General features: G+C 53.1%; 1 protein-coding gene across 2 annotated transcripts in view; it reads left to right on the top strand.

The window, feature by feature from the left end:
- The window catches only part of itpr2 (inositol 1,4,5-trisphosphate receptor, type 2), a 121,807-nt gene that overhangs the window by 38,470 nt on the left and 60,739 nt on the right, over positions 1-22,598 (top strand). For both annotated transcript variants that reach the window (XM_031898452.1, XM_031898453.1), the window contains exons 22-32: positions 5,920-6,113; positions 8,685-8,814; positions 9,328-9,385; positions 9,521-9,686; positions 10,027-10,203; positions 12,927-13,016; positions 13,149-13,274; positions 14,580-14,702; positions 14,806-15,006; positions 18,713-18,964; positions 21,557-21,682. In XM_031898452.1, the coding sequence (XP_031754312.1) occupies positions 5,920-6,113; positions 8,685-8,814; positions 9,328-9,385; positions 9,521-9,686; positions 10,027-10,203; positions 12,927-13,016; positions 13,149-13,274; positions 14,580-14,702; positions 14,806-15,006; positions 18,713-18,964; positions 21,557-21,682 (1,643 nt within the window). The remainder of the gene's footprint in view (positions 1-5,919; positions 6,114-8,684; positions 8,815-9,327; positions 9,386-9,520; positions 9,687-10,026; positions 10,204-12,926; positions 13,017-13,148; positions 13,275-14,579; positions 14,703-14,805; positions 15,007-18,712; positions 18,965-21,556; positions 21,683-22,598) is intronic.

Below are 22,598 nucleotides of genomic sequence, written 5' to 3'. Positions count from 1 at the left end.
TTCCCGGTACTCGTGTGACTGTCTCTGCTTCCTTTGCATGGGGGAGTGTATTTCCCGGTACCCGTGTGACTGTCTCTGCTTCCTTTGCACGGGGGAGTGTATTTCCCGGTACCCCATGTGACTGTCTCTGCTTCCTTTGCACGGGGGAGTGTATTTCCCGGTACCCATGTGACTGTCTCTGCTTCCTTTGCACGGGGGAGTGTATTTCCCGGTACTCGTGTGACTGTCTCTGCTTCCTTTGCATGGGGGAGTGTATTTCCCGGTACCCGTGTGACTGTCTCTGCTTCCTTTGCACGGGGGAGTGTATTTCCCGGTACCCGTGTGACTGTCTCTGCTTCCTTTGCACGGGGGAGTGTATTTCCTGGTACCCATGTGACTGTCTCTGCTTCCTGTGCACGGGGGAGTGTATTTCCCGGTACCCATGTGACTGTCTCTGCTTCCTTTGCACGGGGGAGTGTATTTCCCGGTACCCATGTGACTGTCTCTGCTTCCTGTGCACGGGGGAGTGTATTTCCCGGTACCCGTGTGACTGTCTCTGCTTCCTTTGCACGGGGGAGTGTATTTCCCGGTACCCATGCGACCCTCCCTACTTCCTGTGCACGGGGGAGTGTATTTCCCGGTACCCATGTGACTGTCTCTGCTTCCTTTGCACGGGGGAGTGTATTTCCTGGTACCCGTGTGACTGTCTCTGCTTCCTTTGCACGGGGGAGTGTATTTCCCGGTACCCATGTGACTGTCTCTGCTTCCTTTGCACGGGGGAGTGTATTTCCTGGTACCCATGTGACTGTCTCTGCTTCCTTTGCACGGGGGAGTGTATTTCCTGGTACCCATGTGACTGTCTCTGCTTCCTTTGCACGGGGGAGTGTATTTCCCGGTACCCGTGTGACTGTCTCTGCTTCCTTTGCACGGGGGAGTGTATTTCCTGGTACCCATGTGACTGTCTTCTGCTTCCTTTGCACGGGGGAGTGTATTTCCTGGTACCCATTTGACTGTCTCTGCTTCCTTTGCACGGGGGAGTGTATTTCCCGGTACCCGTGTGACTGTCTCTGCTTCCTCTGCACGGGGGAGTGTATTTCCCGGTACCCGTGTGTCTGTCTCTGCTTCCTTTTGCACGGGGGAGTGTATTTCCCGGTACCCGTGTGACTATCTCTGCTTCCTTTGCACGGGGGAGTGTATTTCCCGGTACCCATGTGACTGTCTCTGCTTTCCTGTGCACGGGGGAGTGTATTTCCCGGTACCCGTGTGACTGTCTCTGCTTCCTTTGCACGGGGGAGTGTATTTCCCGGTACCCGTGTGACTGTCTCTGCTTCCTGTGCACGGGGGAGTGTATTTCCCGGTACCCATGTGACTGTCTCTGCTTCCTTTGCACGGGGGAGTGTATTTCCCGGTACCCATGTGACTGTCTCTGCTTCCTTTGCACGGGGGAGTGTATTCCCGGAACCCATGTGACTGTCTCTGCTTCCTTTGGCACGGGGGAGTGTATTCCCGGAACCCATGTGACTGTCTCTGCTTCCTTTGCACGGGGGAGTGTATTTCCCGGTACCCGTGTGACTGTCTCTGCTTCCTGTGCACGGGGGAGTGTATTTCCCGGTACCCATGTGACTGTCTCTGCTTCCTTTGCACGGGGGAGTGTATTTCCCGGTACCCATGTGACTGTCTCTGCTTCCTTTGCACGGGGGAGTGTATTCCCGGAACCCATGTGACTGTCTCTGCTTCCTTTGCACGGGGGAGTGTATTCCCGGAACCCATGTGACTGTCTCTGCTTCCTTTGCACGGGGGAGTGTATTTCCCGGTACCCGTGTGACTGTCTCTGCTTCCTTTGCACGGGGGAGTGTATTTCCTGGTACCCCGTGTGACTGTCTCTGCTTCCTGTGCACGGGGGAGTGTATTCCCGGTACCCATGTGACTGTCTCTGCTTCCTTTGCACGGGGGAGTGTATTTCCCGGTACCCATGTGACTGTCTCTGCTTCCTGTGCACGGGGGAGTGTATTTCCCGGTACCCGTGTGACTGTCTCTGCTTCCTTTGCACGGGGGAGTGTATTTCCCGGTACCCGTGTGACTGTCTCTGCTTCCTTTGCACGGGGGAGTGTATTCCCGGAACCCATGTGACTGTCTCTGCTTCCTTTGCACGGGGGAGTGTATTTCCCGGTACCCGTGTGACTGTCTCTGCTTCCTTTGCACGGGGGAGTGTATTTCCTGGTACCCGTGTGACTGTCTCTGCTTCCTGTGCACGGGGGAGTGTATTCCCGGTACCCATGTGACTGTCTCTGCTTCCTTTGCACGGGGGAGTGTATTTCCCGGTACCCATGTGACTGTCTCTGCTTCCTGTGCACGGGGGAGTGTATTTCCCGGTACCCGTTGTGACTGTCCGTGTGACTGTCTCTGCTTCTTGCACGGGGGAGTGTATTTCCGGTACCCGTGTGACTGTCTCTGCTTCCTTTGCACGGGGGAGTGTATTTCCTGGTACCCGTGTGACTGTCTCTGCTTCCTTTGCACGGGGGAGTGTATTTCCCGGTACCCGTGTGACTGTCTCTGCTTCCTTTGCACGGGGGAGTGTATTTCCTGGTACCCGTGTGACTGTCTCTGCTTCCTTTGCACGGGGGAGTGTATTTCCCGGTACCCATGTGACTGTCTCTGCTTCCTGTGCACGGGGGAGTGTATTTCCCGTACCCATGTGACTGTCTCTGCTTCTTTGCACGGGGGAGTTGTATTTCCCGGTACCCGTGTGACTTGTTCCTCTGCTTCCTTTGCACGGGGGAGTGTATTTCCCGGTACTCGTGTGACTGTCTCTGCTTCCTTTGCACGGGGGAGTGTATTTCCCGGTACCCGTGTGACTGTCTCTGCTTCCTTTGCACGGGGGAGTGTATTTCCCGGTACCCGTGTGTCTCTGCTTCCTTTGCACGGGGGAGTGTATTTCCCGGTACCCGTGTGTCTCTGCTTCCTTTGCACGGGGGAGTGTATTTCCCGGTACCCGTGTGTCTCTGCTTCCTAAAATGCCGTACAGTTAATAATTCCCAATTCCCGGGGGGGGGGGGGGGGGTCAGTAGACAGACAGCGCCGCCATTAGCCGTGACCCCCAGAGATTCCCTGACATTGGGCGGTCGGACGCGGATGGAATGAAATGGGAACAGACAGGACATGGCAGCTGCTCTGAATGTACAAATCCCTAATTGCCCCGTATCTCAGTCTGGGCTCCCATAGAAACGCACAGTCCGATGGCGACGAGATCCTGTCACAGTGACATGTGGGGGCCCCTCATATTGGGGGGGTTAATGCAGAGAGAAGTCACTGTCTCTGATCTGCGCGTCCCAACGTGTCACTCGCGGCGAGAAGGTTAATGAGCGACACTTACTGGCCCCCGGCGACTGTCTGATCCGGTCGTTAGCGCCATTGTAACGAGCCCCAATGTAACGAGCCCCAATGTAACGAGCCCCAATGTAACGAGCCCCAATGTAACGAGCCCCAATGTAACGAGCCCCATGTAACGTAACCCCATTGTAACGAGCCCCAATGTAACGAGCCCCATTGTAACGAGCCCCATTGTAACGAGCCCCAATGTAACGAGCCCCATTGTAACGAGCCCCAATGTAACGAGCCCCATTGTAACGAGCCCCAATGTAACGAGCCCCATTGTAACGAGCCCCAATGTAACGAGCCCGATGTACGAGCCCCAATGTAACGAGCCCCAATGTAACGAGCCCATGTAACGAGCCCCATTGTAACGAGCCCCAATGTAACGAGCCCCAATGTTAACGAGCCCCCATGTAACGAGCCCATTGTAACGAGCCCCATGTAACGAGCCCCATTGTAACGAGCCCAATGTAACGAGCCCCAATGTAACGAGCCCCAATGTAACGAGCCCCATTGTAACGAGCCCCAAGTAACGAGCCCATTGTAACGAGCCCCAATGTAACGAGTAACGAGCCCCAATGTAACGAGCCCATTGTAACGAGCCCCCAATGTAACGAGCCCCATTGTAACGAGCCCCAATGTAACGAGCCTCATTGTAACGAGCCCCAATGTAACGAGCCCCAATGTAACGAGCCCCAATGTAACGAGCCCCATTGTAACGAGCCCCAATGTAACGAGCCCCATTGTAACGAGCCCCAATGTAACGAGCCCCAATGTAACGAGCCCCATTGTAACGAGCCCATTGTAACGAGCCCCAATGTAACGAGCCCCATGTAACGAGCCCCATTGTAACGAGCCCCAATAAGCCATGTAACGAGCCCCATGTAACGAGCCCCAATGTAACGAGCCCCATTGTAACGAGCCCCAATGTAACAGCCCATTACGAGCCCCATGTAACGGCCCATTAACGAGCCCCAATGTAACGAGCCCCAATGTAACGAGCCCCAATGTAACGAGCCCCATTATAACGAGCCCCAATGTAACGAGCCCCATTGTAACGAGCCCCAATGTAACGAGCCCCATTGTAACGAGCCCCAATGTAACGAGCCTCATTGTAACGAGCCCCAATGTAACGAGCCCCAATGTAACGAGCCCCAATGTAACGAGCCAAACGACTTCATCGTCAGTAGGAAAAGGCAGAAGGAATTGAGTTCTACAGGGACCTGCTAATTGTCTCTTCCCTGGGATTCTATAGGCCCCAATTAGATTTATTGGAAAGAGAAATTTACATTATTAATTATTTATTTAAATACAAATCTGCCTGTCTGCAAGCACTTATTCCCCCCACCTTAACTCTCTGTACTTCCTGCTCCTGGGCTGCTCTCTTTCCCATGGTCAGACAGGAACCCCCCCCTGGGTAAGTGAATCCAATCTCCCCCCAGTACTTACCCAGGTACAGAGCTCTGATTCTCTGTACTTCCTGCTCCTGGGCTGCTCTCTTTCCCATGGTCAGACAGGAACCTCCCCCTGGGTAAGTGAATCCAATCTCCCCCCAGTACTTACCCAGGTACAGAGCTCTGATTCTCTGTACTTCCTGCTCCTGGGCTGCTCTCTTTCCCATGGTCAGACAGGAACCCCCCCCTGGGTAAGTGAATCCAATCTCCCCCCAGTACTTACCCAGGTACAGAGCTCTGATTCTCTGTACTTCCTGCTCCTGGGCTGCTCTCTTTCCCATGGTCAGGCAGGAACCCCCCCCTGGGTAAGTGAATCCAATCTCCCCCCAGTACTTACCCAGGTACAGAGCTCTGATTCTCTGTACTTCCTGCTCCTGGGCTGCTCTCTTTCCCATGGTCAGGCAGGACCCCCCCCCCCCTGGGTAAGTGAATCCAATCTCCCCCAGTACTTACCCAGGTACAGAGCTCTGATTCTCTGTACTTCCTGCTCCTGGGCTGCTCTCTTTCCCATGGTCAGGCAGGAACCCCCCCCTGGGTAAGTGAATCCAATCTCCCCCAGTACTTACCCAGGTACAGAGCTCTGATTCTCTGTACTTCCTGCTCCTGGGCTGTTCTCTTTCCCATGGTCAGGCAGGAACCCCCCCTGGGTAAGTGAATCCAATCTCCCCCCAGTACTTACCCAGGTACAGAGCTCTGATTCTCTGTACTTCCTGCTCCTGGGCTGCTCTCTTTCCATGGTCAGGCAGGAACCTCCCCTGGGTAAGTGAATCCAATCTCCCCCCAGTACTTACCCAGGTACAGAGCTCTGATTCTCTGTACTTCCTGCTCCTGGGCTGCTCTCTTTCCCATGGTCAGGCAGGAACCCCCCCCTGGGTAAGTGAATCCAATCTCCCCCAGTACTTACCCAGGTACAGAGCTCTGATTCTCTGTACTTCCTGCTCCTGGGCTGCTCTCTTTCCCATGGTCAGGCAGGAACCTCCCCCTGGGTAAGTGAATCCAATCTCCCCCCAGTACAAGAGACTGACAGTAACATTAGCAGTCAGTGAGTGAGAGTGCCCCCGCAGGCACATTACGGTACTGTAGGGGGCAGTGTATCAGTTGTGTGACGTTACAGGTAACAACGTGATGAGGACCATACATGGGGTGGGGGAGATGATGACCCAGATGGTGCTCAGTCGCGGCTCAATCCTGCCCATTGCGATCCCCGATGTCCCGGCCGGGCTGCACTCCAGCAAACAGGGCGGCGCCATCGATAACGAGGACATTACGGTCATGGACACGAAGCTGAAAATCATTGAGATCCTACAGGTGAGAAGGGATAGGGTTAGGGATAGGGTTAGGGATAGGGATAGGGATAGGGTTAGGGTTAGGGATAGGGTTAGGGATAGGGTTAGGGATAGGGATAGGGTTAGGGATAGGGTTAGGGTTAGGGTTAGGGATAGGGATAGGGTTAGGGATAGGGTTAGGGTTAGGGATAGGGTTAGGGATAGGGTTAGGGTTAGGGATAGGGTTAGGGATAGGGTTAGGGTTAGGGTTAGGGATAGGGATAGGGTTAGGGTTAGGGATAGGGTTAGGGATAGGGATAGGGTTAGGGTTAGGGTTAGGGTTAGGGATAGGGTTAGGGTTAGGGTTAGGGTTAGGGATAGGGATAGGGTTAGGGTTAGGGATAGGGTTAGGGATAGGGTTAGGGTTAGGGTTAGGGATAGGGATAGGGTTAGGGTTAGGGATAGGGTTAGGGATAGGGATAGGGATAGGGTTAGGGTTAGGGATAGGGTTAGGGATAGGGATAGGGTTAGGGTTAGGGATAGGGTTAGGGATAGGGATAGGGATAGGGTTAGGGATAGGGTTAGGGATAGGGATAGGGTTAGGGTTAGGGATAGGGTTAGGGTTAGGGATAGGGATAGGGATAGGGATAGGGTTAGGGTTAGGGATAGGGATAGGGTTAGGGATAGGGTTAGGTTTAGGGTTAGGGATAGGGTTAGGGATAGGGATGGGATAGGGTTAGGGTTAGGGTTAGGGTTAGGGATAGGGTTAGGGTTAGGGTAGGGTTAGGGATAGGGTTAGGGTTAGGGATAGGGATAGGGATAGGGATAGGTTAGGGTTAGGGATAGGGATAGGGTTAGGGATAGGTTAGGGTTAGGGATAGGGATAGGTTAGGGATAGGGTTAGGGATAGGGTTAGGGGATAGGGATAGGATAGGGATAGGGTTAGGGTTAGGGTTAGGGTTAGGGATAGGGTTAGGGTTAGGGTTAGGGTTAGGGATAGGGTTAGGGTTAGGGATAGGGATAGGGATAGGGATAGGGATAGGGTTAGGGTTAGGGATAGGGATAGGGTTAGGGATAGGGTTAGGGATAGGGTTAGGGTTAGGGATAGGGATAGGGTTAGGGATAGGGTTAGGGTTAGGGTTAGGGTTAGGGTTAGGGATAGGGTTAGGGATAGGGTTAGGGATAGGGTTAGGGATAGGGTTAGGGTTAGGGTTAGGGTTAGGGATAGGGATAGGGATAGGGTTAGGGATAGGGTTAGGGATAGGGTTAGGGTTAGGGTTAGGGTTAGGGATAGGGATAGGGTTAGGGTTAGGGATAGGGTTAGGGATAGGGATAGGGATAGGGATAGGGTTAGGGATAGGGTTAGGGATAGGGTTAGGGTTAGGGTTAGGGATAGGGTTAGGGTTAGGGTTAGGGATAGGGTTAGGGTTAGGGATAGGGATAGGGATAGGGTTAGGGATAGGGATAGGGATAGGGTTAGGGATAGGGATAGGGTTAGGGTTAGGGATAGGGTTAGGGTTAGGGATAGGGATAGGGATAGGGTTAGGGATAGGGTTAGGGTTAGGGATAGGGTTAGGGTTAGGGATAGGGATAGGGATAGGGATAGGGATAGGGATAGGGTTAGGGATAGGGATAGGGATAGGGTTAGGGATAGGGTTAGGGTTAGGGATAGGGATAGGGTTAGGGATAGGGTTAGGGATAGGGTTAGGGATAGGGATAGGGATAGGGTTAGGGTTAGGGTTAGGGTTAGGGATAGGGTTAGGGTTAGGGTTAGGGTTAGGGATAGGGTTAGGGTTAGGGTTAGGGATAGGGATAGGGATAGGGATAGGGATAGGGTTAGGGTTAGGGATAGGGATAGGGATAGGGTTAGGGATAGGGTTAGGGTTAGGGATAGGGATAGGGTTAGGGATAGGGTTAGGGTTAGGGTTAGGGTTAGGGATAGGGTTAGGGATAGGGTTAGGGATAGGGTTAGGGATAGGGTTAGGGATAGGGTTAGGGTTAGGGTTAGGGTTAGGGTTAGGGATAGGGATAGGGATAGGGTTAGGGATAGGGTTAGGGATAGGGTTAGGGATAGGGTTAGGGTTAGGGTTAGGGATAGGGATAGGGTTAGGGTTAGGGATAGGGTTAGGGATAGGGATAGGGATAGGGATAGGGTTAGGGATAGGGTTAGGGATAGGGTTAGGGTTAGGGTTAGGGATAGGGTTAGGGTTAGGGTTAGGGATAGGGTTAGGGTTAGGGATAGGGATAGGGATAGGGATAGGGTTAGGGATAGGGATAGGGTTAGGGATAGGGATAGGGTTAGGGTTAGGGATAGGGTTAGGGTTAGGGATAGGGATAGGGTTAGGGATAGGGTTAGGGTTAGGGATAGGGTTAGGGATAGGGTTAGGGATAGGGATAGGGTTAGGGATAGGGTTAGGGATAGGGTTAGGGTTAGGGTTAGGGATAGGGTTAGGGATAGGGATAGGGTTAGGGTTAGGGATAGGGTTATTAGAATTCTATTAATTGTTACAGCCACTTGTGTAATCTTTGGATCTTAGTGGATCACTGGATCAGAATAAGTGGTCCCAGTAGATCCCGGCTCTTTTTGGACCTCTCCTGTGTTTCTTACTTGCAGTTCATTCTCAGCGTTCGGCTGGACTACAGGATCTCCTACATGCTCTCCATTTACAAGAGGGAATTCGGAGATCAGGGTAACAGCATTGAGAACTCAACCGTCTCTCCTCCTGAACTGCTGCCCCCATCAGGTATAATATGGGGGTGCAATTATCCTGTCTGTAGCTGCTCAGTAATATAGGAATGTACCGCCCCTTGTACTTCCCATGAAAGGCCTTCTCCATCCACCAACTGGTTCCTCAGCCTTTAGTTTCTGCTCACCATAGACCGCTCCCCTAGACCAGTTGTTCCCTTGTGAGGCAATTTGAGATATTTCACCTTCCTCTAGATTAGGGGTTCTCAGGCTTTGGGGTTCACTCCATCTCTTTATGGTCAGGAGATGTAGCCTATGGGAAGGTCATGGAGTAAGGTCTCCCTTGATGGCCTTCAGGATGAGCTTTCCTCTCATATTGGGGAGGCAGCCCCTTTGTTTGGAAGCCACTTTACTGGATGCGCTCAATGCTAGGGAGGAAGTATTTGATCCTTCAAAGTAGGCCACCTTCCTGCCCCGGGAATCTGAACTGTAACCCCCAACACTCCATAGAGTGTGACCCTCCCATCTCTCCAGTCTCATTAAGGACATTTCTTTCTCTTGTCCCTTTCAGTTGGGGCTCCTGATATTGACGAGATTGCTGCCCAGGCGGAAACCATGTTTGCCGGGAGGTAGGTACTGGTGGGGGACAATTGGGCCCTTCTTTTTGTGGGACCCAAGAGTAACAGCTGTATGTAGAGGCTGAGATAAAGAGTCCAGATCTACTTTGACCATTCGCTTAATGACAGGATCTAATTTCTTACCAGTAAGGAGAAGAACCCGGTGGAGCTGGATGACGAAGGGGGTCGGACCTTCCTGCGCGTTCTCATTCACCTGATCATGCACGACTATCCCCCGCTGCTCTCTGGCGCCCTCCAGCTGCTGTTTAAACACTTCAGCCAAAGAGCTGAGGTCCTTCAGGCTTTCAAACAGGTGGGAGATTGGGTCACTGTTGCCCCAAGACTTTTCCTCCCATGGCCATGTCATCTAGATGGTCCTCCAAGCTTGGCAGAAGCCCAGGGCCCATTGGGTTGGAACATTTGAACTCGTAGGGTTTCTGGGAGCCTTTGAAAATTTGAGGACAAGGGTTGGGGTGGAGAATGGGATAGGGAGTGGGTTACAGTAGCCTTGGTGGGAATGGTAAGTGTTCATGTATTCAAATAATGATAAAGCCTTAGTAGTTATGGGTCTCAGAGGAGGAAAGTGACCCAACTGGGCCTCCTATATCTTACCTCCTTGTACAAAGTGTCAACAGCCCAACCTTCCCGCGCAGGTCCAGTTACTGGTGTCCAATCAGGACGTGGACAACTACAAGCAAATCAAAGCCGACCTGGACCAATTACGGCTGACGGTGGAGAAGTCCGAACTTTGGGTCGAAAAGAGCAACAGCTACGAGAGTGAAGAACTGGGGGACGGACAGACTAAGGAACGGAAGGAGCAAATGAACGAGGTGGGGGGGAAACATGTCCCGGTTCCCTTCATTGGAAGGTCCAGTTACTCATGGTCCGTAATGCCCAGAGCTTGCACTCTGGAGTAGGGAACAAACCCACATTCCATTGGCTGCCGTCGCGGCGCCGACCCAGAGTGGCTCATTAGGGGGAGATTTATGCAGAAGGCAGGGGTATAAAACTGCTGATATATAAATAAATGCACATAAATAAGGCGCAGGCTGCATCTGGCGCGCAGGTACCAGGGCGGAGACATAAATCCAAGGTAAAAAATGATTTTTGATAGAAACACAGAGTTTCTCTGCCCCCCGGGGGAACTGAGAATGGGCCGACCCGCCCCAGATAGTGTAAGGCTTGGCCAGAGCCGGCATTGCCGGGAGTCGGAATCGCTCTCGCCGCCCTTCCTGCGGTTTAATTGGGACCTGGGAGAGCGAATCGGGGAGAGGTTATTTATTGCCTGTCACCGGGCAATGAAAGAGCGCGAGGGGGGGTGTTTCCAGCCAATCCCACAGCTGCGCCGGCGTTGCTATTGAAAAGTCAAATGCAAACGGGAAAATCGCTTCTTGAACAGTGTTTCCTGCCTGCTGTGCACTATGGGGCCCCATGGGGCAAATAATGAGGGCAAAACGAGGGGAGAATAAAGACAGTAGGACCAGAGGCTGCCAATCCCCCCCCCCCCCCCCCGTGCGGTCCCCACTGATCTGCTGTTTAATTCTATGTAAGTTTTCTTGACATTTAGGTACCATGGATTCCAGCACTAGGGGGCGCTATATAAATAATTCAATATGGGTGGGAAATGGGGAAGTGAAAGCTCAGACCAGGGTGAAGTCCTGCTGCCCTACTGTCTCCATTCTACCCTTCAGTCTCTCCATCTTGTCCTACTGTCTCCATTCTACCCTTCAGTCTCTCCATCTTGCCCTACTGTCTCCATCTTGCCCTACTGTCTCCATTCTACCCTTCAGTCTCTCCATCTTGCCCTACTGTCTCCATCTTGCCCTACTGTCTCCATTCTACCCTTCAGTCTCTCCATCTTGCCCTACTGTCTCCATCTTGCCCTACTGTCTCCATTCTACCCTTCAGTCTCTCCATCTTGCCCTACTGTCTCCATCTTGCCCTACTGTCCCCATCTTGCCCTACTGTCCCCATCTTGCCCTACTGTCCCCATCTTGCCCTACTGTCCCCATCTTGCCCTACTGTCCCCATCTTGCCCTACTGTCCCCATCTTGCCCTACTGTCCCCATCTTGCCCTACTGTCCCCATCTTGCCCTACAGTCTCCATCTTGCCCTACAGTCTCCATCTTGCCCTACAGTCTCCATCTTGCCCTACAGTCTCCATCTTGCCCTACAGTCTCCATCTTGCCCTACAGTCTCCATCTTGCCCTACAGTCTCCATCTTGCCCTACACACTCCATCTTGCCCTACACACTCCATCTTGCCCTACACACTCCATCTTGCCCTACACACTCCATCTTGCCCTACTGTCCCCATCTTGCCCTACTGTCCCCATCTTGCCCTACTGTCCCCATCTTGCCCTACTGTCCCCATCTTGCCCTACTGTCCCCATCTTGCCCTACTGTCCCCATCTTGCCCTACTGTCCCCATCTTGCCCTACTGTCTCCATCTTGTCCTACTGTCCCCATCTTGCCCTACTGTCTCCATCTTGTCCTACTGTCCCCATCTTGCCCTACTGTCCCCATCTTGTCCTACAGTCTCCATCTTGTCCTACAGTCTCCATCTTGTCCTACAGTCTCCATCTTGGCCTACACACTCCATCTTGCCCTACTGTCCCCATCTTGCCCTACTGTCCCCATCTTGCCCTACTGTCCCCATCTTGCCCTACTGTCCCCATCTTGCCCTACTGTCCCCATCTTGCCCTACTGTCCCCATCTTGCCCTACTGTCCCCATCTTGCCCTACTGTCCCCATCTTGCCCTACTGTCCCCATCTTGCCCTACAGTCTCCATCTTGCCCTACTGTCCCCATCTTGCCCTACTGTCCCATCTTGCTCTACTGTCCCCATCTTGCTCTACTGTCCCCATCTTGCTCTACTGTCCCCATCTTGCCCTACACACTCCATCTTGCCCTACACACTCCATCTTGCCCTACACACTCCATCTTGCCCTACACACTCCATCTTGCCCTACTGTCCCCATCTTGCCCTACTGTCCCCATCTTGCCCTACTGTCCCCATCTTGCCCTACTGTCCCCATCTTGCCCTACTGTCCCCATCTTGCCCTACAGTCTCCATCTTGCCCTACTGTCCCCATCTTGCCCTACTGTCCCCATCTTGCCCTACTGTCCCCATCTTGCTCTACTGTCCCCATCTTGTCCTACAGTCTCCATCTTGCCCTACACACCCCATCTTGCCCTACACACTCCATCTTGCCCTACACACTCCATCTTGCCCTACACACTCCATCTTGCCCTACACACTCCATCTTGCCCTACTGTCCCCATCTTGCCCTACTGTCCCCATCTTGCCCTACTGTCCCCATCTTGCCCTACTGTCTCCATCTTGCCCTACTGTCCCCATCTTGCCCTACTGTCCCCATCTTGCCCTACTGTCCCCATCTTGCCCTACTGTCCCCATCTTGCCCTACTGTCCCCATCTTGCCCTACTGTCCCCATCTTGCCCTACACACTCCATCTTGCCCTACTGTCCCCATCTTGCCCAACTGCCCCTGTCAGTTCCCCTATTAAAGTTCAGTTTGAACCTTTTCTTCCAGGAGGCGAGTATTCTGAGCCCATTACAAGACGGGATAAAGAAGCCTCAGATTGACAGCAATAAAGCGAATAATTACAAGATCGTCAGGGAGGTACAGCCTGCGCATTTATATCTCACATGTGTTTGGGGGTCACTGCCATAGTCGTGGGGCGATTTACGCTCCTCCCCAATCTTATTCTGGCACTTTCTTCGGATTAATTGTTTTCTTTCTCTTGTGTTCTAGATACTGATCCGACTGAGCCGCCTCTGTACTCAGAGCAAGAAGGGTCGGAACCAGCAGCAGAGACTGTTAAAAAACATGGGGGCCCATTCTGTGGTGCTGGATCTCCTGCAGATACCCTATGAGAAGGTCAGTACCTACCCCAGATATCCCGGGAACCCACCATATGCCCCCCAGATACCCAGGGAACCCACCGTACCTCCCCCAGATACCCAGGCAACCTCCTTTTCCTCCTCCAGATACCCAGGGAACCCCCTATACCTCCCCCAGATACCCAGGGAACCCCCTGTACCCCCCCCAGATACCCAGGGAACCCACCGTACCTCCCCCAGATACCCAGGGAACCAACCGTACCTCCCCCAGATACCCAGGGAACCCCCTGTACCTCCCCCAGATACACAGGGAACCCACTGTACCTCCCCCAGATACCCAGGGAACCCCCTGTACCTCCCCCAGATACCCAGGGAACCCACCGTACCTCCCCCAGATACCCAGGGAACCCACCGTACCTCCCCCAGATACCCAGGGAACCCCCTGTACCTCCCCCAGATACCCGGGGAACCCACTGTACCTCCCCCAGATACCCAGGGAACCCACCGTACCTCCCCCAGATACCCAGGGAACCCACCATATGCCCCCCAGATACCCAGGGAACCCCCTGTACCTCCCCCAGATACCCAGGGAACCCCCCTGTACCTCCCCCAGATACCCAGGGAACCCCCTGTACCTACCCCAGATACCCAGGGAACCCCCCTGTACCTCCCCCAGATACCCAGGGAACCCACTGTACCTCCCCCAGATACCCAGGGAACCCACCGTACCTCCCCCAGATACCCAGGGAACCCCCTGTACCTCCCCCAGATACCCAGGGAACCCCCTGTACCTCCCCCAGATACCCGGGGAACCCACCGTACCTCCCCCAGATACCCGGGGAACCCACCGTACCTCCCCCAGATACCCGGGGAACCCACCGTACCTCCCCCAGATACCCGGGGAACCCACCGTACCTCCCCCAGATACCCAGGGAACCCACCCTACCTCCCCCAGATACCCGGGGAACCCCCTGTACCTCCCCCAGATACCCAGGGAACCCCCTGTACCTCCCCCAGATACCCAGGGAACCCCCTGTGCCTCCCCCAGATACCCAGGGAACCCACCCTACCTCCCCCAGATACCCAGGGAACCCCCCGTACCTCCCCCAGATACCCAGGGAACCCACTGTACCTCCCCCAGATACCCAGGGAACCCCCTGTACCTCCCCCCAGATACCCAGGGAACCCCCTGTACCACCCCCCAGATACCCAGGGAACCCCCTGTACCTCCCCCAGATACCCAGGGAACCCCCTGTACCTACTGCACGGGGAGGAAGTACCCTCGCCTGGGTAGTTGTATTTGGGGCAGATAATGACAAGCTACAATGTGTATTTGCCGCAGACGGATGACAAGATGAATGACATTATGACTCTGGCTCACACCTTCCTACAAAACTTCTGTCGGGGGAACCCACAAAACCAGATCCTTCTGCATAAAAAGCTCAATCTGTTCTTAACCCCCGGGGTAAGTCACAGGGGCAGCGGCTGGGGGGGGGGGGGATTTAACCGTATCTGCCAGTTGTGTTCCCTGCACTGCCGGTTCCCACTAACGAGCCTTCCCTTCTCAGCTGCTGGAGGCGGAGACAATGCGCAACATCTTCATGAATAATTATCATCTGTGCAACGAGATCAGCGACCGCGTCGTGCAGCACTTTGTCCACTGTGTGGAGACGCACGGCCGCCATGTTGAGTATCTGCGCTTCCTGCAAACCATCGTCAAGGCTGATGGGAAATACGTGAAAAAGTGCCAGGACGTTGTTATGACTGAGGTGAGTTATTGTTTCTACTTGCTGTCACATGGGTACCAGGAAATACACTCCCCCATACACAGGAAGTAGAGACAGTCACATGGGTACCGGGAAATACACTGCCCCATACACAGGAAGTAGAGACAGTCACATGGGTACCGGGAAATACACTGCCCCATACACAGGAAGTAGAGACAGTCACATGGGTACCGGGAAATACACTCCCCCATACACAGGAAGTAGAGACAGTCACATGGGTACCAGGAAATACACTCCCCCATACACAGGAAGTAGAGACAGTCACATGGGTACCAGGAAATACACTCCCCCATACACAGGAAGTAGAGACAGTCACATGGGTACCGGGAAATACACTCCCCCATACACAGGAAGTAGAGACAGTCACATGGGTACCAGGAAATACACTCCCCCATACACAGGAAGTAGAGACAGTCCCATGGGTACCGGGAAATACACTGCCCCATACACAGGAAGTAGAGACAGTCACATGGGTACCGGGAAATACACTCCCCCATACACAGGAAGTAGAGACAGTCACATGGGTACCAGGAAATACACTCCCCCATACACAGGAAGTAGAGACAGTCACATGGGTACCGGGAAATACACTGCCCCCATACACAGGAAGTAGAGACAGTCACATGGGTACCGGGAAATACACTCCCCCGTCCAAAGGAAGCAGAGACAGTCACATGGGTACCGGGAAATACACTCCCCCGTGCAAAGGAAGCAGAGACAGTCACATGGATACCGGGAAATACACTCCCCCGTGCACAGGAAGTAGAGACAGTCACATGGGAACCAGGAAATACACTCCCCCATACACAGGAAGCAGAGACAGTCACATGGGTACCGGGAAATACACTCCCCCGTCCAAAGGAAGCAGAGACAGTCACATGGGTACCGGGAAATACACTCCCCCGTGCAAAGGAAGCAGAGACAGTCACATGGATACCGGGAAATACACTCCCCCGTGCACAGGAAGTAGAGACAGTCACATGGGAACCAGGAAATACACTCCCCCATACACAGGAAGCAGAGACAGTCACATGGGTACCGGGAAATACACTCCCCCGTGCAAAGGAAGGAGAGACAGTCACATGGGTACCAGGAAATACACTCCCCCATACACAGGAAGTAGAGACAGTCACATGGGTACCAGGAAATACACTCCCCCATACACAGGAAGTAGAGACAGTCACATGGGTACCGGGAAATACACTGCCCCATACACAGGAAGTAGAGACAGTCACATGGGTACCGGGAAATACACTCCCCCATACACAGGAAGTAGAGACAGTCACATGGGTACCGGGAAATACACTCCCCCATACACAGGAAGTAGAGACAGTCACATGGGTACCGGGAAATACACTGCCCCATACACAGGAAGTAGAGACAGTCACATGGGTACCGGGAAATACACTCCCCCATACACAGGAAGTAGAGACAGTCACATGGGTACCGGGAAATACACTCCCCCATACACAGGAAGTAGAGACAGTCACATGGGTACCGGGAAATACACTCCCCCGTGCAAAGGGAGCAGAGACAGTCACATGGGTACCAGGAAATACACTCCCCCATACACAGGAAGTAGAGACAGTCACATGGGTACCGGGAAATACACTGCCCCATACACAGGAAGTAGAGACAGTCACATGGGTACCGGGAAATACACTCCCCCATACACAGGAAGTAGAGACAGTCACATGGGTACCGGGAAATACACTCCCCCGTGCAAAGGGAGCAGAGACAGTCACATGGGTACCAGGAAATACACTCCCCCATACACAGGAAGTAGAGACAGTCACATGGGTACCAGGAAATACACTCCCCCATACACAGGAAGTAGAGACAGTCACATGGGTACCAGGAAATACACTCCCCCATACACAGGAAGTAGAGACAGTCACATGGGTACCGGGAAATACACTGCCCCATACACAGGAAGTAGAGACAGTCACATGGATACCGGGAAATACACTCCCCCATACACAGGAAGTAGAGACAGTCACATGGGAACCAGGAAATACACTCCCCCATACACAGGAAGTAGAGACAGTCACATGGGAACCAGGAAATACACTCCCCCATACACAGGAAGCAGAGACAGTCACATGGGTACCGGGAAATACACTCCCCCGTCCAAAGGAAGCAGAGACAGTCACATGGGTACCGGGAAATACACTCCCCCGTGCAAAGGAAGCAGAGACAGTCACATGGGTACCGGGAAATACACTCCCCCGTGCACAGGAAGTAGAGACAGTCACATGGGTATCGGGAAATACACTCCCCCGTGCAAAGGAAGCAGAGACAGTCACATGGGTACCGGGAAATACACTCCCCCGTGCAAAGGGAACAGAGACAGTCACACGGGTACCAGGAAATACACTCCCCCGTGCAAAGGAAGCAGAGACTGTCACACGGGTACCGGGAAATACACTCCCCCGTGCACAGGAAGCAGAGACAGTCACATGGGTACCGGGAAATACACTCCCCCGTGCACAGGAAGCAGAGACAGTCACATGGGTACCGGGAAATACACTCCCCCGTGCAAAGGAAGCAGAGACAGTCACACGGGTACCAGGAAATACACTCCCCCCGTGCACAGGAAGCAGAGACAGTCACACGGGTACCAGGAAATACACTCCCCCGTGCACAGGAAGCAGAGACAGTCACATGGGTACCAGGAAATACACTCCCCCGTGCACAGGAAGCAGAGACAGTCACATGGGTACCAGGAAATACACTCCCCCGTGCACAGGAAGCAGAGACAGTCACATGGGTACCAGGAAATACACTCCCCCGTGCAAAGGAAGCAGAGACTGTCACACGGGTACCGGGAAATACACTCCCCCGTGCAAAGGAAGCAGAGACAGTCACATGGGTACCGGGAAATACACTCCCCCGTGCAAAGGAAGCAGAGACTGTCACACGGGTATGAGGAAGGTACAGGGAGTTTAGAGGGAGTTACACGGTGTCGGTGCAGGACGTGACCCCTCTGGGAGTTGCAGTACAACAGCGCAGAAGTCGGAATCAGCTGAAAGTCATAACTTTTCTTCTCAAACACTCATTTCTGTGTCAGGGAACGAGATGTTCGGCTCAGACACAAAACTCCCCGTTTCCGTGGCAGCAATTAAGATGAGTGACACATGACTCGGCGCTGCGCGTCCCGTTATGCTAATGCTTCTATTCGCTTTTTTCTCGCTTATGATTTTTGTTGAAATAAAGAGATTAAAGGGGTAGCGCCCGTCTCTCCCGCTGCCGAAGCCTCGGGTTTTTTTGCCAAAGAGACAGACAAAAGAGCGCAGGGACGGGAATGAAGTTAATGATTTCGCTCGCTGAACAAAAAACCGCAGTCTGGCGAGACGCGGGCGGAACCCGTTAGAAACGAGAAACGGCGAAATCGCTTTCAACCTTTTCAATTTGCGCGTAGCCATTTATCATTATCCCTTTACCTGTAACGAGCCCCCCCCCCCCATTTACATGAGAATGGGCCCCCGCTTTCCATTGGCTTTGTACCCCGACTTTAACAAGTCCGATACGGGGGCTTTAATCCATTCCCCTAATTAGTTTAATGGGGGGGCTATGGGCAAATGTGTGTGGGGAATGTAGCAAAAACTCATAATAATCAATGGAACCTGCAGATTAAAGGGGAAGTTCATTGATAATTAATAAAACCCTTCTTTCTGTCCTGGGGCAGTTGGTGAATGGAGGGGAGGACGTGCTGATCTTTTACAACGACCGGGCCTCCTTCCCGGTTCTGCTGCAGATGATGAGTTCGGAGCGGGACCGGGCCGACGAGAGCGGCCCACTGGCCTATCACATCACTCTGGTGGAGCTGCTGGCGGCCTGCACGGAAGGGAAGAACGTGTACACGGAGATCAAGTGCAACTCCCTCCTGCCCCTCGATGATATTGTGCGGGTGGTTACCCACGAGGACTGTATCCCCGAGGTGAGGGGCACGGGGGGGGGGGTATTACAGATTTACCAGCAATGTAGTTGCCCCAATCTTACCTTTTTCCTTCCCCAATCCCCCCTCAGAGAATGATAGAGAACAGGAAGCAGCCAAAAGGGAAGAGCACAAAAAGGGGGAACAGGAAGCAGCCGGAAGGAAAAGGGGTAAAGGGGAAACAGGAAGTAGCCAGAAGGAAAAGCACAAAAAGGGGGAAAGGGGAAACAGGAAGTAGCCAGAAGGAAAAGGGGTAAAGGGGAAACAGGAAGTAGCCAGAAGGAAAAGCACAAAAAGGGGGAAAGGGGAAACAGGAAGTAGCCAGAAGGAAAAGGGGTAAAGGGGAAACAGGAAGTAGCCAGAAGGAAAAGCACAAAAAGGGGGAAAGGGGAAACAGGAAGTAGCCAGAAGGAAAAGCACAAAAAGGGGGAAAGGGGAAACAGGAAATAGCCAGAAGGAAAAGCACAAAAAGGGGGAAAGGGGAAACAGGAAGTAGCCAGAAGGAAAAGCACAAAAAGGGGGAAAGGGGAAACAGGAAGCAGCCAGAAGGGAAAGAACAAAAAGGGGGAAAGGGGAAACAGGAAGTAGCCAGAAGGGAAAGAACAAAAAGGGGGAAAGGGGAAACAGAAAGTAGCCAGAAGGAAAAGCACATAAAGGGGGAAAGGGGAAACAGGAAGTAGCCAGAAGGGATAGAACAAAAAGGGGGAAAGGGGAAACAGGAAGCAGCCAGAAGGGAAAGAACAAAAAGGGGGAAAGGGGAAACAGGAAGCAGCCAGAAGGGAAAGAACAAAAAGGGGGAAAGGGGAAACAGGAAGTAGCCAGAAGGAAAAGCACATAAAGGAGGAAAGGGGAAACAGGAAGCAGCCAGAAGGGAAAGAACAAAAAGGGGGAAAGGGGAAACAGGAAGCAGCCAGAAGGGAAAGAACAAAAAGGGGGAAAGGGGAAACAGGAAGTAGCCAGAAGGAAAAGCACATAAAGGGGGAAAGGGGAAACAGGAAGTAGCCAGAAGGGATAGAACAAAAAGGGGGAAAGGGGAAACAGGAAGCAGCCAGAAGGAAAAGCACAAAAAGGGGGAAAGGGGTAACAGGAAGTAGCCAGAAGGGAAAGAACAAAAAGGGGGAAAGGGGAAACAGGAAGTAGCCAGAAGGGAAAGAACAAAAAAGGGGGAAAGGGGAAACAGGAAGCAGCCAGAAGGAAAAGCACAAAAAGGGGGAAAGGGGTAAAAGGAAGCAGCCAGAAGGGAAAGAACAAAAAGGGGGAAAGGGGTAACAGGAAGCAGCCAGAAGGGAAAGAACAAAAAGGGGGAAAGGGGAAACAGGAAGCAGCCAGAAGGGAAAGAACAAAAAGGGGGAAAGGGGAAACAGGAAGCAGCCAGAAGGGAAAGAACAAAAAGGGGGAAAGGGGAAACAGGAAGTAGCCAGAAGGAAAAGCACATAAAGGGGGAAAGGGGGAAACAGGAAGTAGCCAGAAGGGATAGAACAAAAAGGGGGAAAGGGGAAACAGGAAGCAGCCAGAAGGAAAAGCACAAAAAGGGGGAAAGGGGTAACAGGAAGTAGCCAGAAGGGAAAGAACAAAAAGGGGGAAAGGGGAAACAGGAAGTAGCCAGAAGGGAAAGAACAAAAAGGGGGAAAGGGGAAACAGGAAGCAGCCAGAAGGAAAAGCACAAAAAGGGGGAAAGGGGTAAAAGGAAGCAGCCAGAAGGGAAAGAACAAAAAGGGGGAAAGGGGTAACAGGAAGTAGCCAGAAGGGAAAGCACAAAAAGGGGGAAAGGGGTAAAAGGAAGCAGCCAGAAGGGAAAGAACAAAAAGGGGGAAAGGGGAAACAGGAAGCAGCCAGAAGGGAAAGAACAAAAAGGGGGAAAGGGGAAACAGGAAGCAGCCAGAAGGGAAAGAACAAAAAGGGGGAAAGGGGAAACAGGAAGCAGCCAGAAGGGAAAGAACAAAAAGGGGGAAAGGGGAAACAGGAAGCAGCCAGAAGGGAAAGAACAAAAAGGGGGAAAGGGGAAACAGGAAGCAGCCAGAAGGGAAAGAACAAAAAGGGGGAAAGGGGAAACAGGAAGCAGCCAGAAGGACAAGCAGAAAAAGGGGGAAAGGGGTAACAGGAAGTAGCCAGAAGGAACAGGAGGGCTAAGAAATAAATGGAGAGAAAGAGACAGAGACTGCCGAAGGGCCATATCCTTCTCTTGAGAGCACTGATACCCACACATATCCTCTGCCCAGAGCAGCGCCAACTTCCCCTGCCCGCTGGCACACACCCCCACATTACTGGGTACTCACCCCCACATTACTGGGTACTCACCCCACATTACTGGGTACCCACCCCCACATTACTGGGTACCCACCCCCACATTACTGGGTACCCAACCCCACATTACTGGGTACCCACCCCCACATTACTGGGTACCCACCCCCACATTATTGGGTATTCACTCCCCAAGGCTTAGCCGACTCCCCTGTAATTTTGTCGTTCCTACTGAACTTCTATGGCTGATTGTAATCTCCCTGGCAGTGCCAAGCAAGCACAATGGCAGGTCCACACTGGCACTGCCCGGGTACCCCTGTGTCTATTAACCTACATAACTGTTCCCCTGTTTAGGTTAAAATCGCCTACGTCAACTTTGTCAACCACTGCTACGTGGATACCGAGGTAGAGATGAAGGAGATTTATACCAGTAACCACATCTGGAAACTCTTTGAGAACTTCCTAGTAGACATGGCCCGGGTGAGTTCTATGGCCTGGGTGGGTTCTGCGGCCCGGGTTGGTTCGGTGGCCCCGGTGGGTTCTATGGCCTGGGTGAGTTCTGGGGCCTGGGTGAGTTCTGGGGCCCGGGTGGGTTCTATGGCCTGGGTGAATTCTGTGGCCCGGGTGGGTTCTATGGCCTGGGTGAATTCTGTGGCCCGGGTGGGTTCTATGGCCTGGGTGAGTTCTGTGACCTGGGTGGGTTCTATGGCCTGGGTGTGTTAGTTCTATGGCCTGGGTGAATTCTGTGGCCTGGGTGGGTTCTATGGCCTGGGTGAATTCTGTGGCCCGGGTGGGTTCTATGGCCTGGGTGTGTTAGTTCTATGGCCTGGGTGAATTCTGTGGCCCAGGTGGGTTCTATGGCCTGGGTGTGTTAGTTCTATGGCCTGGGTGAATTCTGTGGCCCGGGTGGGTTCTATGGCCTGGGTGAATTCTGTGGCCCGGGTGGGTTCTATGGCCTGGGTGAGTTCTGTGACCTGGGTGGGTTCTATGGCCTGGGTGTGTTAGTTCTATGGCCTGGGTGAATTCTGTGGCCTGGGTGGGTTCTATGGCCTGGGTGAATTCTGTGGCCCGGGTGGGTTCTATGGCCTGGGTGTGTTAGTTCTATGGCCTGGGTGAATTCTGTGGCCCGGGTGGGTTCTATGGCCTGGGTGTGTTAGTTCTATGGCCTGGGTGAATTCTGTGGCCCAGGTGGGTTCTATGGCACGGGTGTGTTAGTTCTGTGGCCTGGGTGGGTTCTATGGCCTGGGTGAGTTCTGTGACCTTGGTGGGTTCTATGGCCTGGGTGTGTTTGTTCTGTGACAAAGTTCTATTACACAGGTGAGTTCTATCCTTGCAAAACTTCCCCTTCTTGGATTGGCTACACATTTGTTTTAGCCCTGATAAAGGGTAATAAATG

The sequence above is a fragment of the Xenopus tropicalis genome, chromosome 3 (genome assembly GCF_000004195.4).
Source record: "Xenopus tropicalis strain Nigerian chromosome 3, UCB_Xtro_10.0, whole genome shotgun sequence".
Taxonomy (NCBI): domain Eukaryota; kingdom Metazoa; phylum Chordata; class Amphibia; order Anura; family Pipidae; genus Xenopus; species Xenopus tropicalis.
Note: the sequence above shows the minus strand (reverse complement) of the source record. Positions and strands in the feature narration are given on the sequence as shown.